This window comes from Pagrus pagrus (assembly GCF_965226575.1).
Source record: "Pagrus pagrus genome assembly, chromosome: 7".
NCBI lineage: Eukaryota > Metazoa > Chordata > Actinopteri > Spariformes > Sparidae > Pagrus > Pagrus pagrus.
Genome location: NC_140191.1, coordinates 10,932,308 through 10,946,218, shown reverse-complemented (window position 1 = coordinate 10,946,218; position 13,911 = coordinate 10,932,308). Strand labels below are relative to the sequence as shown.

The following is a 13,911-nucleotide window of genomic DNA, read 5'->3' as shown; positions in this document are numbered from 1 at the left end:
TAATCCCCTTGTTTCTACTGTATGTTTAAGAGTGGTAAACTATTAACACTGAAGTGAAATGTGGTTGTGAGCACTGTGATGACAATACAATGATGTTGGAAGACAGGCAGAAAACAAAGACAAATGATGTTGGAATAAAGATGTAAAACTTTATTGACTCAGATGGAAAATGGCTGCACATCTACTAAAACACAGTTGTTAGAGTGATTGAAGAAAGGCAGCAGAGTGAGATGGTGATCATAGGTTCAAACTTAATAGTTGGCCATGGTTGTCTCCAGCCAGTCGTTGAAGAGGCAGACCTGTGAGTGGAGACAGAACAAGGTGTGTTAGCACCGACAGCCAGCGGCAAACATGGAGAACTTTAACTAGTATAAATATAATATTGTAGGTTCACCTTGGCGTAGACACCAGGGTGGTCCCTCTCAGCACATCCGTAGCCCCAGGACACAACACCCTGCAGCTCACCGTTGCACACGACGGGGCCACCAGAGTCACCCTGAGAACAGAGAGGGTACAGTGTGTTAAATGAAAATGTAATCCATAACAGGGCCATTTCATATCTTGCATTGCCTTTGAAATACATACCTGGCAAGAGTCCTTGCCTCCCTCCAGGTATCCAGCGCAGAACATGGCATCAGTGATCATGCCGGGGTAGGAGTTCTCACAGTCTCTGGTAGACAGGATGGGGAGGTCCAGGCACTGCAGCTGGTCGCCGCTAACAGCTGGAGATCAAGAGAGAAAAGAAAGACATTCAACTGGAGCTGCACTTCAGTAAAACATAGATGTTGAGAGCACAGTGCAGGAGTTACTACTCACAGCTCATGGTGTTGCCCCAGCCAGAGACCAAGCACATGGTGCCAGCAGGGGCACACTTGGTGGGCAGAGCCACAGGCTGCACGTACTGGTTGAGGGTGGCGGGCTTGCTCAGCTTGATGAGCATGATGTCGTTGTTGATGTTGTAGGAGCTGTAGTTGGGGTGGCGGATGACACGGGCGGATCTGATGAACTGCTCGGTGCCCTCGTTGCGGTAGATATCATGCTCTCCAAGACGCACCTCAACACGGCTGGAGAGGACAGAGAGGATTAGTGGCAGCTGAGCTCCATAATGCCTGGTGAAAGCAAATGAATCCCAAAATGCAAAATTTTGTCTTTATAATATCAAGGAGTGACATACGACTTGTAGCAGTGAGCAGCAGACACAACCCAGTTCTCGTTGACCAGGGAGCCACCACAGAAGTGGTAGCCAGAGTTCAGAGACACCTGATGGGGCTGGGAGTGGGCCGTGCACTCATACCCTCCGACGATCTTGTCGTCATCCAGGGCAACTGAAAACACACACATGACAGCAACAAGTTGGTAGTTTGCTCAAAGTACTCTCTACCAGCCAAACAGATATTGCTTTGAATGCAGAATGTCCTTAGTCGAGCCCCAAAGTCTGCATTCAGTACTGAAGATTGTTAGAGATCAATCAGCCATTCTCAGATTCAAACCCTCGTTTTAGGGAGATTCTTTGGTTACTCTGGACAACGTTCTGGGATAAAGGCAGACAGACTGTCAGCAGAAAAGATCTGCTGGAGAAGATCTTCACACTCACAGGCAGCTCCGACGAGCAGAACGAAGACGAGACACCTCATGGTTGCTGTGTGATCCTGTCGATGAGAGGACTTCACCTGGAGCCCTGGTTTATATCCACACTCGGGAGAGCTGCCCTGCTCTCCGCCCGTTCTCATTGGTCCGTGGGGAGCCAATCTCTGTAGCTGAGTGTATAGAATAGGTAAATTATTTCCAGAGTTGCGGAAACAGGTGAGGATGACTTTTCTTATCTGCAATTTTTTGGATAAGGAAACGTGAATAGACGTGGCTGCTTGGTACTGATTCATTTATTTTGCTAAAAGTAAAATAAATCTTTCATGATCCATAATATCCAAACAATTTGTTAAGTTAAACCTGTTTTTGTTTTGGTATCACTTTGTTTATATATTTTCAAGCATTTATCTCCTATCAAACATTACATGTCTCTTAATGGCCACAAATGACTTGTCTCATAAGATTAACACTCACAGCCCAGTTATTGTTTTAACATCAGGAGTGACTTTTGTGTTGACCAACATGGTGACAGAGAGGATTAAACATCATGATATACTTTTTTAGAAAATTTCTGGTTAAGACCTAAGAATAAGTACATTGTACTTATGTGCAGTCTTGAGGTGCAGACACTGTGCTAAAATACAGTGATAGTCACACAGTCTTTATACTGAGAAATGTTTTTTTAATCGACTTCATTTATCTATTGGCTGTAGTAACTTGACTTAATTATGGTGTCGAAGCAAAATAAATTATATATTCCAAAATGTGATTTATGGCTATTATGCAGTTTAACTTAGCACAACTTTGTCCAACTCATTTCTTTATTTATTCATTCATTCATTAATTCAACCTTTATTTAAATGTTGAAAAATCATTAAGGGCAAGCCCTCAATTTCAATGATGTTGAGAGCACAAATAAAAAAACAGAATAGGTGCAAAAATGTGACAACAAACAGTAACAAGGAACAAAATCACAGTGCTAATAAACATAATGTGTATATAAAGCACAAGTACAAGTGTACAAGTATGTTAATATGAAATTCAAATGTGAGTTTCTGATCCAACCAGATATCCAAATATTCGTATTCAGAAACCCTTTCCATACTGTGTCCTGTTAGAGTGGTAACATGCAGACCAATTTCTGCGATAACTCTGGCTCCAGAGAATATCATGAATTTGTTTTTGTTTACATTGAGGACTAATTTTAGGTTAAAAAGAGAAACTTGCAGTTTGTCAAAAGCTTGCTAGAGAATTGTCATGGCTTTATGTGCAGTTTTAGCACAGCAGTACAGGACTGTATCATCAGCGTATAGACGGATGTTACTGTTTATTATAGAGGATGTAATATTGTTAATATATGTTGTAAGAACATCAATAATTAAACAGCCTGCAAGAAAACCATCATTCACAATAATTACTTCTACTACTAATTTTTTTACCTAAAGATTTGAATGCAGGCTCTACTATTCTTACGGTTTTCGCAAAAGTTTGACTCCAGCCCACTACTGCTTGAACTGACTTGTGTTTCTCTGGTCACATATAGTCACCTCTATGTTAAGAGGTTCAGGTAATTCTGACTAAAATGAATAGAAATTAAAACATTTGATTTTCCAATCTTAAAATAGGAATTCGTCATAAAACAACAAAAAATTACCTAAAGTTGAGTGTAGTAGTGCTTACATTTAGCATTTAGCCCCATTATCCTCTGAGCATATCATAATATCATGATGTATAATTTAAGTTCAGGTACTACCTGACAATTTGCATTCAGAGTTCTTTTCCCGTGAGGCTTGTGAACCAATTTTAACACGAGCTGCAGTATTTGATCATTGAAGTCACATACTGAACCTCTAAAAAGATGAGGTTTTATTTTACTTATGCAACACATGATTGATGCTTTTTATTGGATTGCTTGTTGGTTTGTGCAGGACTGAACTGTGCAGCTGAACAAGTTATTTCTGGTTTGAATGGCATCAGTTAACTCTGAACTGTTACATGCTGCAGCAGCACATTTTATGGCCTATTTTTGGAACAACAAAGTTTAATTTCACCAGTGTGGATATCAATATTATGAACAGAAGATACAGGATGAGCAGTAATCCCCTTGTTTCTACTGTATGTTTAAGAGTGGTAAACTATTAACACTGAAGTGAAATGTGGTTGTGAGCACTGTGATGACAATACAATGATGTTGGAAGACAGGCAGAAAACAAAGACAAATGATGTTGGAATAAAGATGTAAAACTTTATTGACTCAGATGGAAATTGGCTGCACATCTACTAAAACACAGTTGTTAGAATGATGGAAGAAAGGCAGCAGAGTGAGATGGTGATCACAGGTTCAGACTTAATAGTTGGCCATGGTTGTCTCCAGCCAGTCGTTGAAGAGGCAGACCTGTGAGTGGAGACAGAACGAGGTGTGTTAGCACCGACAGCCAGCGGCAAACATGGAGAACTTTAACTAGTGTAAATATAATATTGTGGGTTCACCTTGGCGTAGACACCAGGGTGGTCCCTCTCAGCACATCCGTAGCCCCAGGACACAACACCCTGCAGCTCACCGTTGCACACGACGGGGCCACCAGAGTCACCCTGAGAACAGAGAGGGTACAGCGTGTTAAATGAAAATGTAATCCATAACAGGGCCATTTCATATCTTGCTTTACCTTTGAAATACATACCTGGCAAGAGTCCTTGCCTCCCTCCAGGTATCCAGCGCAGAACATGGCATCAGTGATCATGCCGGGGTAGGAGTTCTCACAGTCCCTGGTAGACAGGATGGGGAGGTCCAGGCACTGCAGCTGGTCGCCGCTAACAGCTGGAGATCAAGAGAGAAAAGAAAGACATTCAACTGGAGCTGCACTTCAGTAAAACATAGATGTTGAGAGCACGGTGCAGGAGTTACTACTCACAGCTCATGGTGTTGCCCCAGCCAGAGACCAAGCACATGGTGCCAGCGGGAGCACACTTGGTGGGCAGAGCCACAGGCTGCACGTACTGGTTGAGGGTGGCGGGCTTGCTCAGCTTGATGAGCATGATGTCGTTGTTGATGTTGTAGGAGCTGTAGTTGGGGTGGCGGATGACACGGGCGGATCTGATGAACTGCTCGGTGCCCTCGTTGCGGTAGATATCATGCTCTCCAAGACGCACCTCAACACGGCTGGAGAGGACAGAGAGGATTAGTGGCAGCTGAACTCCATAATGCCTGGTGAAAGCAAATGAATCCCAAAATGCAAAACTTTGTCTTTATAATATCAAGGAGTGACATACGACTTGTAGCAGTGAGCAGCAGACACAACCCAGTTCTCGTTGACCAGGGAGCCACCACAGAAGTGGTAGCCAGAGTTCAGAGACACCTGATGGGGCTGGGAGTGGGCCGTGCACTCATACCCTCCGACGATCTTGTCGTCATCCAGGGCAACTGAAAACACACACGACAGCAATAAGTTACTCGTTTGCTTAAAGTACTCTCTACCAGCAAAACAGATATTACTTTGGATGCAGAATGTCCTTAGTCAATCCCCAAAGTCTACATTCAGTACTGAAGATTGTTAGAGATCAATCAGCCATTCTCAGATTCAAACCCTCGTTTTAGGGAGATTCTTTGGTTACTCTGGACAACGTTCTGGGATAAAGGCAGACAGACTGTCAGCAGGAAAGATCTGCTGGAGAAGATCTTCACACTCACAGGCAGCTCCGACGAGCAGAACGAAGACGAGACACCTCATGGTTGCTGTGTGATCCTGTCGATGAGAGGACTTCACCTGGAGCCCTGGTTTATATCCACAGTCAGGAGAGCTGCCCTGCTCTCTGCCCGTTCTCATTGGTCAGTGAGGAGCCAATCTCTGTAGCTGGATGTATAGATTAGGTAAATTATTTCCAGAGTTGCAGAAACAGGTGAGGATGGCTTTTCTTGTCAGCAAATTTTTGGATAAGGAAACGTATGAATAGACGTGGCTGCTGGATTACTGATTCATTTATTTTGCTAAAAGTAAAATAAATCTCATCTCTCATGATCTATAATATCCAAACAATTTGTTAAGTTAAAGGTGTTTTGGTATCACTTTGTTTATGTATTATCAAGCTGAAATAAAGCATTTATGCCAGATCAAACATTACATGTCTCTTCATGGCCACAAATGACTTGTCTCATAAGATTACAACCCAGTTATTGTTTTAACATCAGGAGTGACTTTTATCTTGACCAACATGATGACAGAGAGTATGCATATTTCAATATTCTTAATTTCCCTTGAACAAAAACTTGTGGCTAAGAATAAGCACATTGTATTAATGTGCAGTCCTGAGGTGCAGGCACTGTGCTAAAATACAGTGATAGTCACACAGTCTTTATACTTCGAAATGTTTTTTAATCAACTGCATTTATCTATTGGCTGTAGTAACTTGGTTGAATTATGGTTTCGAAGCAAAATTAATTATATATTCTAAAATATGATTAATTGGTATAAAGTAATTTGACTTAGCACCACTTTGTCCAACTCATCTCTTTATAAAAACATCAAAAATTAAACAGCCTGCAAGAGAACCATCATTCACAATAATTACTTCTACTTTTTTTACTTAAAGATTTGAATGCAGGCTTTACTATTCTTACAGTATTTCATAAAAAGTTTGACTCCAGCCCACTACTGGTTGAACTGACTTGTGTTTCTCTGGTCACATATAGTCACCTCTATATTAAGAGGTTCAGGTAATTCTGACTAAAATTAATAGAAATATAAAAATTTGTTTTTCCAATCTTAAAATAAGAATTCATCATAAAACAAACAAAAATAAAAGTACCCAAAATTGAGTGTAGTAGTGCTAACATTTAGCATTTAGCCCCATTATCCTCTGAGCACATTGTTATAATAGCATGACGTATAATTTAAGTTCAGGTACTACCTGACAATTTGCATTCAGAGTTATTTTCCCGTGAGGCTTGTAAACCGATTTTAACACGAGCTGCAGTATTTAAGCATTAAAGTCACACAGTGAATCTGTAAAAAGATGAAGTTTTACTTTATTTATGCAACACATGATTGATGCTTTTTATTGGATTGCTTGTTGTTTGTGCAGGACTGAACTGTGCAGCTGAACAAGCTATTTCTGGTTTGAATGGCATCAGTTAACTCTGAACTGTTACATGCTGCAGCAGCACATTTTATGGCCTATTTTTGGAGCAACAAAGTTTAATTTCACCAGTGTGGATATCAATATTATGAACAGAAGATACAGGATGAGCAGTAATCCCCTTGTTTCTACTGTATGTTTAAGAGTGGTACACTATTAACACTGAAGTGAAATGTGGTTGTGAGCACTGTGATGACAATACAATGATGTTGGAAGACAGGCAGAAAACAAAGACAAATGATGTTGGAATAAAGATGTAAAACTTTATTGACTCAGATGGAAAATGGCTGCACATCTACTAAAACACAGTTGTTAGAGTGATTGAAGAAAGGCAGCAGAGTGAGATGGTGATCGCAGGTTCAAACTTAATAGTTGGCCATGGTTGTCTCCAGCCAGTCGTTGAAGAGGCAGACCTGTGAGTGGAGACATAAGGAGGTGTGTTAGCACCGACAGCCAGCGGCAAACATGGAGAACTTTAACTAGTGTAAATATATATTGTAGGTTCACCTTGGCGTAGACACCAGGGTGGTCCCTCTGAGCACATCCGTAGCCCCAGGACACAACACCCTGCAGCTCACTGTTGCACACGACGGGGCCACCAGAGTCACCCTGAGAACAGAGAGAATAAGAGCAATAAATAGGATGAAATATAACTTAATCATGTCACTGCTGTAATTGAACAAATGTGTTAAGTGGTCCAGTATAAGGACCACTGCAGACTCCTCTTGTTACACACCTGGCAAGAGTCCTTGCCTCCCTCCAGGTATCCAGCGCAGAACATGGCATCGGTGATCATGCCGGGGTAGGAGTTCTCACAGTCCCTGGTAGACAGGATGGGGAGGTCCAGGCACTGCAGCTGGTCGCCGCTAACAGCTGGAGATCAAGAGAGAAAAGAAAGACATTCAACTGGAGCTGCACTTCAGTAAAACATAGATGTTGAGAGCACAGTGCAGGAGTTACTACTCACAGCTCATGGTGTTGCCCCAGCCAGAGACCAAGCACATGGTGCCAGCGGGAGCACACTTGGTGGGCAGAGCCACAGGCTGCACGTACTGGTTGAGGGTGGCGGGCTTGCTCAGCTTGATGAGCATGATGTCGTTGTTGATGTTGTAGGAGCTGTAGTTGGGGTGGCGGATGACACGGGCGGATCTGATGAACTGCTCGGTGCCCTCGTTGCGGTAGATATCATGCTCTCCAAGACGCACCTCAACACGGCTGGAGAGGACAGAGAGGATTAGTGGCAGCTGAGCTTCATAATGCCTCGTGAAAGCAAATGAATCCCAAAATGCAAAACTTTGTCTTTATAATATCAAGGAGTGACATACGACTTGTAGCAGTGAGCAGCAGACACAACCCAGTTCTCGTTGACCAGGGAGCCACCACAGAAGTGGTAGCCAGAGTTCAGAGACACCTGATGGGGCTGGGAGTGGGCCGTGCACTCATACCCTCCGACGATCTTGTCGTCATCCAGGGCAACTGAAAACACACACATGACAGCAACAAGTTAGCTTAAAGTACTCTCTACTGGCAAAACAGTGTAAGAAAGATATCTCTTTGATTGCAGAATGTCCTTTTGTGTATTTTTAATTAAACTCCAAAGTCTGCATTCAGTACTGAAGATTGTTAGAGATCAATCAGCCATTCTCAGATTCAAACCCTTGTTTTAGGGAGATTCTTTGGTTACTCTGGACAACGTTCTGGGATAAAGGCAGACAGACTGTCAGCAGGAAAGATCTGCTGGAGAAGATCTTCACACTCACAGGCAGCTCCGACGAGCAGAACGAAGACGAGACACCTCATGGTTGCTGTGTGATCCTGTCGATGAGAGGACTTCACCACGAGCCCTGGTTTATATCCACAGTCAGAAGAGCTGCCCTGCTCTCTGCCCGTTCTCATTGGTCAGTGAGGAGCCAATCTCTGTAGCTGGATGTATAGATTAGGTAAATTATTTCCAGAGTTGCAGAAACAGGTGAGGATGGCTTTTCTTGTCAGCAAATTTTTGGATAAGGAAACATATGAATAGACGTGGCTGCTTGGTACTGATTCATTTATTTTGCTAAAAGTAAAATAAATCTCTCATGATCTATAATATCCAAACAATTTGTTAAGTTAAACCTGTTTTTGTTTTGGTATCACTTTGTTTTTATATTATCAAGCTGAAATAAAGCATTTATGCCAGATCAAACATTACATGTCTCTTCATGGCCACAAATGACTTGTCTCATAAGATTACAACCCAGTTATTGTTTTAACATCAGGAGTGACTTTTATCTTGACCAACATGATGACAGAGAGGATGCATATTTCAATATTCTTAATTTCCCTTTAACAAAAAAATGTAGTTAAGACCTAGAATAAGTACATGTACTAATGTGCAGTCCTGAGGTGCAGGCACTGTGCTAAAATACAGTGATAGTCACACAGTCTTTATACTTAGAAATGTTTATTAATCAACTGCATTTATCTATTGGCTGTAGTAACTTGGCTGAATTATGGTTTCGAAGCAAAATTAATTAAATATTCTAAAATATGATTAATTGGTATAAAGTAATTTGACTTAGCACCACTTTGTCCAACTCATCTCTTTATAAAAACATCAATAATTAAACAGCCTGTAAGAGAACCATCATTCACAATAATTATTTTTACTACTACTTTTTTTGCATAAAGATTTGAATGCAGGCTTTGCTACTCTTACAGTATTTCGTAAAAAGTTTGACTCCAGCCCACTACTGCTTGAACTGACTTGTGTTTATCTGGTCACACATAGTCACCTCTATATTAAGAGGTTCAGGTAATTCTGACTAAAATTAATAGAAACGTAATCATTTGTTTTTCCTATCTTAAAATAAGAATTCATCATAAAACAAACAAAAATAAAAGTACCCAAAATTGAGTGTAGTAGTGCTAACATTTAGCATTTAGCCCCATTATCCTCTGAGCACATTGTTATAATAGCATGACGTATAATTTAAGTTCAGGTACTACCTGACAATTTGCATTCAGAGTTATTTTCCCGTGAGGCTTGTAAACCGATTTTAACACGAGCTGCAGTATTTAAGCATTAAAGTCACACAGTGAATCTGTAAAAAGATGAAGTTTTACTTTATTTATGCAACACATGATTGATGCTTTTTATTGGATTGCTTGTTGGTTGTGCAGGACTGAACTGTGCAGCGGAACAAGCTATTTCTGGTTTGAATGGCATCAGTTAACTCTGAACTGTTACATGCTGCAGCAGCACAGTTTATGGCCTATTTTTGGAGCAACAAAGTTTAATTTCACCAGTGTGGATATCAATATTATGAACAGAAGATACAGGATGAGCAGTAATCCCCTTGTTTCTACTGTATGTTTAAGAGTGGTAAACTATTAACACTGAAGTGAAATGTGGTTGTGAGCACTGTGATGACAATACAATGATGTTGGAAGACAGGCAGAAAACAGAAAGACAAATGATGTTGGAATAAAGATGTAAAACTTTATTGACTCAGATGGAAAATGGCTGCACATCTACTAAAACACAGTTGTTAGAGTGATTGAAGAAAGGCAGCAGAGTGAGATGGTGATCGCAGGTTCAAACTTAATAGTTGGCCATGGTTGTCTCCAGCCAGTCGTTGAAGACGCAGACCTGTGAGTGGAGACATAAGGAGGTGTGTTAGCACCGACAGCCAGCGGCAAACATGGAGAACTTTAACTAGTGTAAATATATATTGTAGGTTCACCTTGGCATAGACACCAGGGTGGTCCCTCTGAGCACATCCGTAGCCCCAGGACACAACACCCTGCAGCTCACCGTTGCACACGACGGGGCCACCAGAGTCACCCTGAGAACAGAGAGAATAAGAGCAATAAATAGGATGAAATATAACCTAATCATGTCAGTGCTGCAATTGAACAAATGTGTTAAGTGGTCCAGTATAAGGACCACTGCAGAGTCCTCTTGTTACACACCTGGCAAGAGTCCTTGCCTCCCTCCAGGTATCCAGCGCAGAACATGGCATCGGTGATCATGCCGGGGTAGGAGTTCTCACAGTCTCTGGTAGACAGGATGGGGAGGTTCAGGCACTGCAGCTGGTCGCCGCTAACAGCTGGAGATCAAGAGAGAAAAGAAAGACATTCAACTGGAGCTGCACTTCAGTAAAACATAGATGTTGAGAGCACAGTGCAGGAGTTTCTACTCACAGCTCATGGTGTTGCCCCAGCCAGAGACCAAGCACATGGTGCCAGCGGGAGCACACTTGGTGGGCAGAGCCACAGGCTGCACGTACTGGTTGAGGGTGGCGGGCTTGCTCAGCTTGATGAGCATGATGTCGTTGTTGATGTTGTAGGAGCTGTAGTTGGGGTGGCGGATGACACGGGCGGATCTGATGAACTGCTCGGTGCCCTCGTTGCGGTAGATATCATGCTCTCCAAGACGCACCTCAACACGGCTGGAGAGGACAGAGAGGATTAGTGGCAGCTGAGCTTCATAATGCCTGCTGAAAGCAAATGAATCCCAAAATGCAAAACTTTATAACTTTATAATATCAAGGAGTGACATACGACTTGTAGCAGTGAGCAGCAGACACAACCCAGTTCTCGTTGACCAGGGAGCCACCACAGAAGTGGTAGCCAGAGTTCAGAGACACCTGATGGGGCTGGGAGTGGGCCGTGCACTCATACCCTCCGACGATCTTGTCGTCATCCAGGGCAACTGAAAACACACATGACAGCAACAAGTTAGCTTAAAGTACTCTCTACTGGCAAAACATTGTAAGAAAACGATATCTCTTTGAGTGCAGAATGTCCTTTTGTGTATTTTTGATTAAAGTCCAAAGTCTGCATTCAGTACTGAAGATTATTAGATTATCAGATTCAAACCCTCGTTTTAGGGAGATTCTTTGGTTACTCTGGACAAAGTACTGGCATAAAGGCAGACAGACTGTCAGCAGAAAAGATCTGCTGGAGAAGATCTTCACACTCACAGGCAGCTCCGACGAGCAGAACGAAGACGAGACACCTCATGGTTGCTGTGTGATCCTGTCGATGAGAGGACTTCACCTGGAGCCCTGGTTTATATCCACAGTCAGGAGAGCTGTCATGCTCTCCGCCCGTTCTCATTGGTCAGTGAGGAGCCAATCTCTGTAGCTGAGTGTATAGATTAGGTAAATTATTTCCAGAGTTGCGGAAACAGGTGAGGATGACTTTTCTTATCTGCAAATTTTTGGATAAGGAAACGTATGAGTAGACGTGGCTGCTTGGTACTGATTCATTTATTTTGCTAAAAGTAAAATAAATCTCTCATGATATATAATATCCAAACAATTTGTTAAGTTAAACCTGTTTTTGTTTTGATATCACTTTGTTTATATATTTTCAAGCATTTATGTCAGATCAAACATTACATGTCTCTTAATGGCCACAAATGACTTGTCTCATAAGATTACAACCCCGTTATTGTTTTAACATCAGGAGTGACTTTTATCTTGACCAACATGATGACAGAGAGGATTAAACATCATGATATACTTTTTTAGAAAATTTCTGGTTAAGACCTAAGAATAAGTACATTGTACTTATGTGCAGTCTTGAGGTGCAGACACTGTGCTCAAATACAGTGATAGTCACACAGTCTTTATACTGAGAAATGTTTTTTTAATCGACTTCATTTATCTATTGGCTGTAGTAACTTGACTTAATTATGGTGTCGAAGCAAAATTTATTATATATTCCAAAATATGATTTATGGCTATTATGCAGTTTAACTTAGCACCACTTTGTCCAACTCATTTCTTTATTCATTCATTCATTCATTAATTCAACCTTTATTTAAATGTTGAAAAATCATTAAGGGCAAGCCCTCAATTTCAATGATGTTGAGAGCACAAATAAAAAAACAGAATAGGTGCAAAAATGTGACAACAAACCGTAACAAGGAACAAAATCACAGTGCTAATAAACATAATGTGTATATAAAGCACAAGTACAAGTGTACAAGTATGTTAATATGACATTCAAATGTGAGTTTCTGATCCAACCAGATATCCAAATATTCGTATTCAGAAACCCTTTCCATACTGTGTCCTGTTAGAGTGGTAACATGCAGACCAATGTCTGCGATAACTCTGGCTCCAGAGAATATCATGAATTTGTTTTTGTTAACATTGAGGACTAATTTCAGGTTAAAAAGAGAAACTTGCAGTTTGTCAAAAGCTTGCTAGAGAATTGTCATGGCTTTATGTGCAGTTTTAGCACAGCAGTACAGGACTGTATCATCAGCGTAAAGATGGGCGTTACTGTTTATTATAGAGGATGTAATGTTGTTAATATATGTTGTAAGAACATCAATAATTAAACAGCCTGCAAGAGAACCATCATTGAGATTAATTGCTTCTACTTCTAATTTTTTTACCTAAAGATTTGAATGCAGGCTCTCCTATTCTTAGGGTTTTGGTAAAAGTTTGACTCCAGCCCACTGCTGGTTGAACTGACTTGTGTTTCTCTGGTCACATATAGTCACCTCTATGTTAAGAGGTTCAGGTAATTCTGACTAAAATGAATAGAAATTCAAACATTTGTTTTTCCAATCTTAAAATGAGAATCCATTGTATAATGACAAAAAAGTATCCAAAATTAAGTGTAGTTGTGTGAACATTTAGTATTTAACCCCATTATCCTATGAGCATATCATTATAATATCATGATGTATAATTTAAGTTCAGGTACTACCTGTCAATTTGCATTCAGAGTTCTTTTCCTGTGAGGCTTGTAAACCAATTTTAACACGAACTGCAGTATTTTAGCATTAAAGTCACACACTGAAGCTCTAAAAAGATGAGGTTTTATTTTACTTATGCAACACATGATTGATGCTTTTTATTGGATTGCTTGTTGGTTGTGCAGGACTGAACTGTGCAGCTGAACAAGCTATTTCTGGTTTGAATGGCATCAGTTAACTCTGAACTGTTACATGCTGCAGCAGCACATTTTATGGTCCATTTTTGGAACAACAAAGTTTAATTTCACCAGTGTGGATATCAATATTATGAACAGAAGATACAGGATGAGCAGTAATCCCCTTGTTTCTACTGTATGTTTAAGAGTGGTAAACTATTAACACTGAAGTGAAATGTGGTTGTGAGCACTGTGATGACAATACAATGATGTTGGAAGACAGGCAGAAAACAAAGACAAATGATGTTGGAATAA

The 13,911-nt window shown here is 41.0% G+C and overlaps 4 protein-coding genes across 4 annotated transcripts; all 4 read right to left on the bottom strand.

Annotated features, from left to right (window-relative positions):
• Positions 1-129: 129 nt before the first annotated feature.
• On the bottom strand, positions 130-1,730 carry LOC311259737 (trypsin-2-like; the record flags this gene model as incomplete). The annotated part of the gene is made up of 6 exons (XM_084357029.1): positions 130-299; positions 395-496; positions 586-722; positions 817-1,064; positions 1,175-1,325; positions 1,595-1,730. 6 exons carry the CDS (start codon positions 1,728-1,730, stop codon positions 252-254), a joined length of 822 nt encoding a protein of 273 aa, XP_084213155.1. The 3' UTR covers positions 130-251.
• A 2,196-nt stretch (positions 1,731-3,926) lies between these two features.
• Positions 3,927-5,411, bottom strand: LOC311259736 (trypsin-2-like; the record flags this gene model as incomplete). The annotated part of the gene is made up of 6 exons (XM_084357028.1): positions 3,927-3,982; positions 4,078-4,179; positions 4,269-4,405; positions 4,500-4,747; positions 4,858-5,008; positions 5,276-5,411. 6 exons carry the CDS (start codon positions 5,409-5,411, stop codon positions 3,935-3,937), a joined length of 822 nt encoding a protein of 273 aa, XP_084213154.1. The 3' UTR covers positions 3,927-3,934.
• Positions 5,412-7,002: 1,591 nt separating this feature from the next.
• LOC311259780 (trypsin-2-like) lies at positions 7,003-8,616 on the bottom strand (the record flags this gene model as incomplete). Its single annotated transcript, XM_084357111.1, has 6 exons — positions 7,003-7,133; positions 7,228-7,329; positions 7,457-7,593; positions 7,688-7,935; positions 8,046-8,196; positions 8,481-8,616. The coding sequence occupies 6 exons, from the start codon at positions 8,614-8,616 to the stop codon at positions 7,086-7,088; spliced, it is 822 nt and encodes a 273-aa protein (XP_084213237.1). The 3' UTR covers positions 7,003-7,085.
• Positions 8,617-10,213: 1,597 nt separating this feature from the next.
• Positions 10,214-11,793, bottom strand: LOC311260529 (trypsin-2-like). The gene is made up of 6 exons (XM_084358415.1): positions 11,688-11,793; positions 11,266-11,416; positions 10,906-11,153; positions 10,675-10,811; positions 10,446-10,547; positions 10,214-10,351 (listed from the first exon to the last, which is right to left on the bottom strand). Exons 1-6 carry the CDS (start codon positions 11,725-11,727, stop codon positions 10,304-10,306), a joined length of 726 nt encoding a protein of 241 aa, XP_084214541.1. The 5' UTR covers positions 11,728-11,793; the 3' UTR covers positions 10,214-10,303.
• Between the last annotated feature and the right edge of the window lie 2,118 nt (positions 11,794-13,911).

Bases quoted from the DNA above. Each gene is read 5' to 3' on its own strand.
- LOC311260529 (XM_084358415.1), bottom strand. From the start codon at position 11,727: ATGAGGTGTCTCGTCTTCGTTCTGCTCGTCGGAGCTGCCT. The intron at 11,417-11,687 runs GTGAGTGTGAAG...GTGTGTTTTCAG, and splicing joins TCTGCTCGTCGGAGCTGCCT to TTGCCCTGGATGACGACAAG. The intron at 10,352-10,445 runs GTGAACCTACAA...CTCCACTCACAG, and splicing joins ACCCTGGTGTCTATGCCAAG to GTCTGCGTCTTCAACGACTG.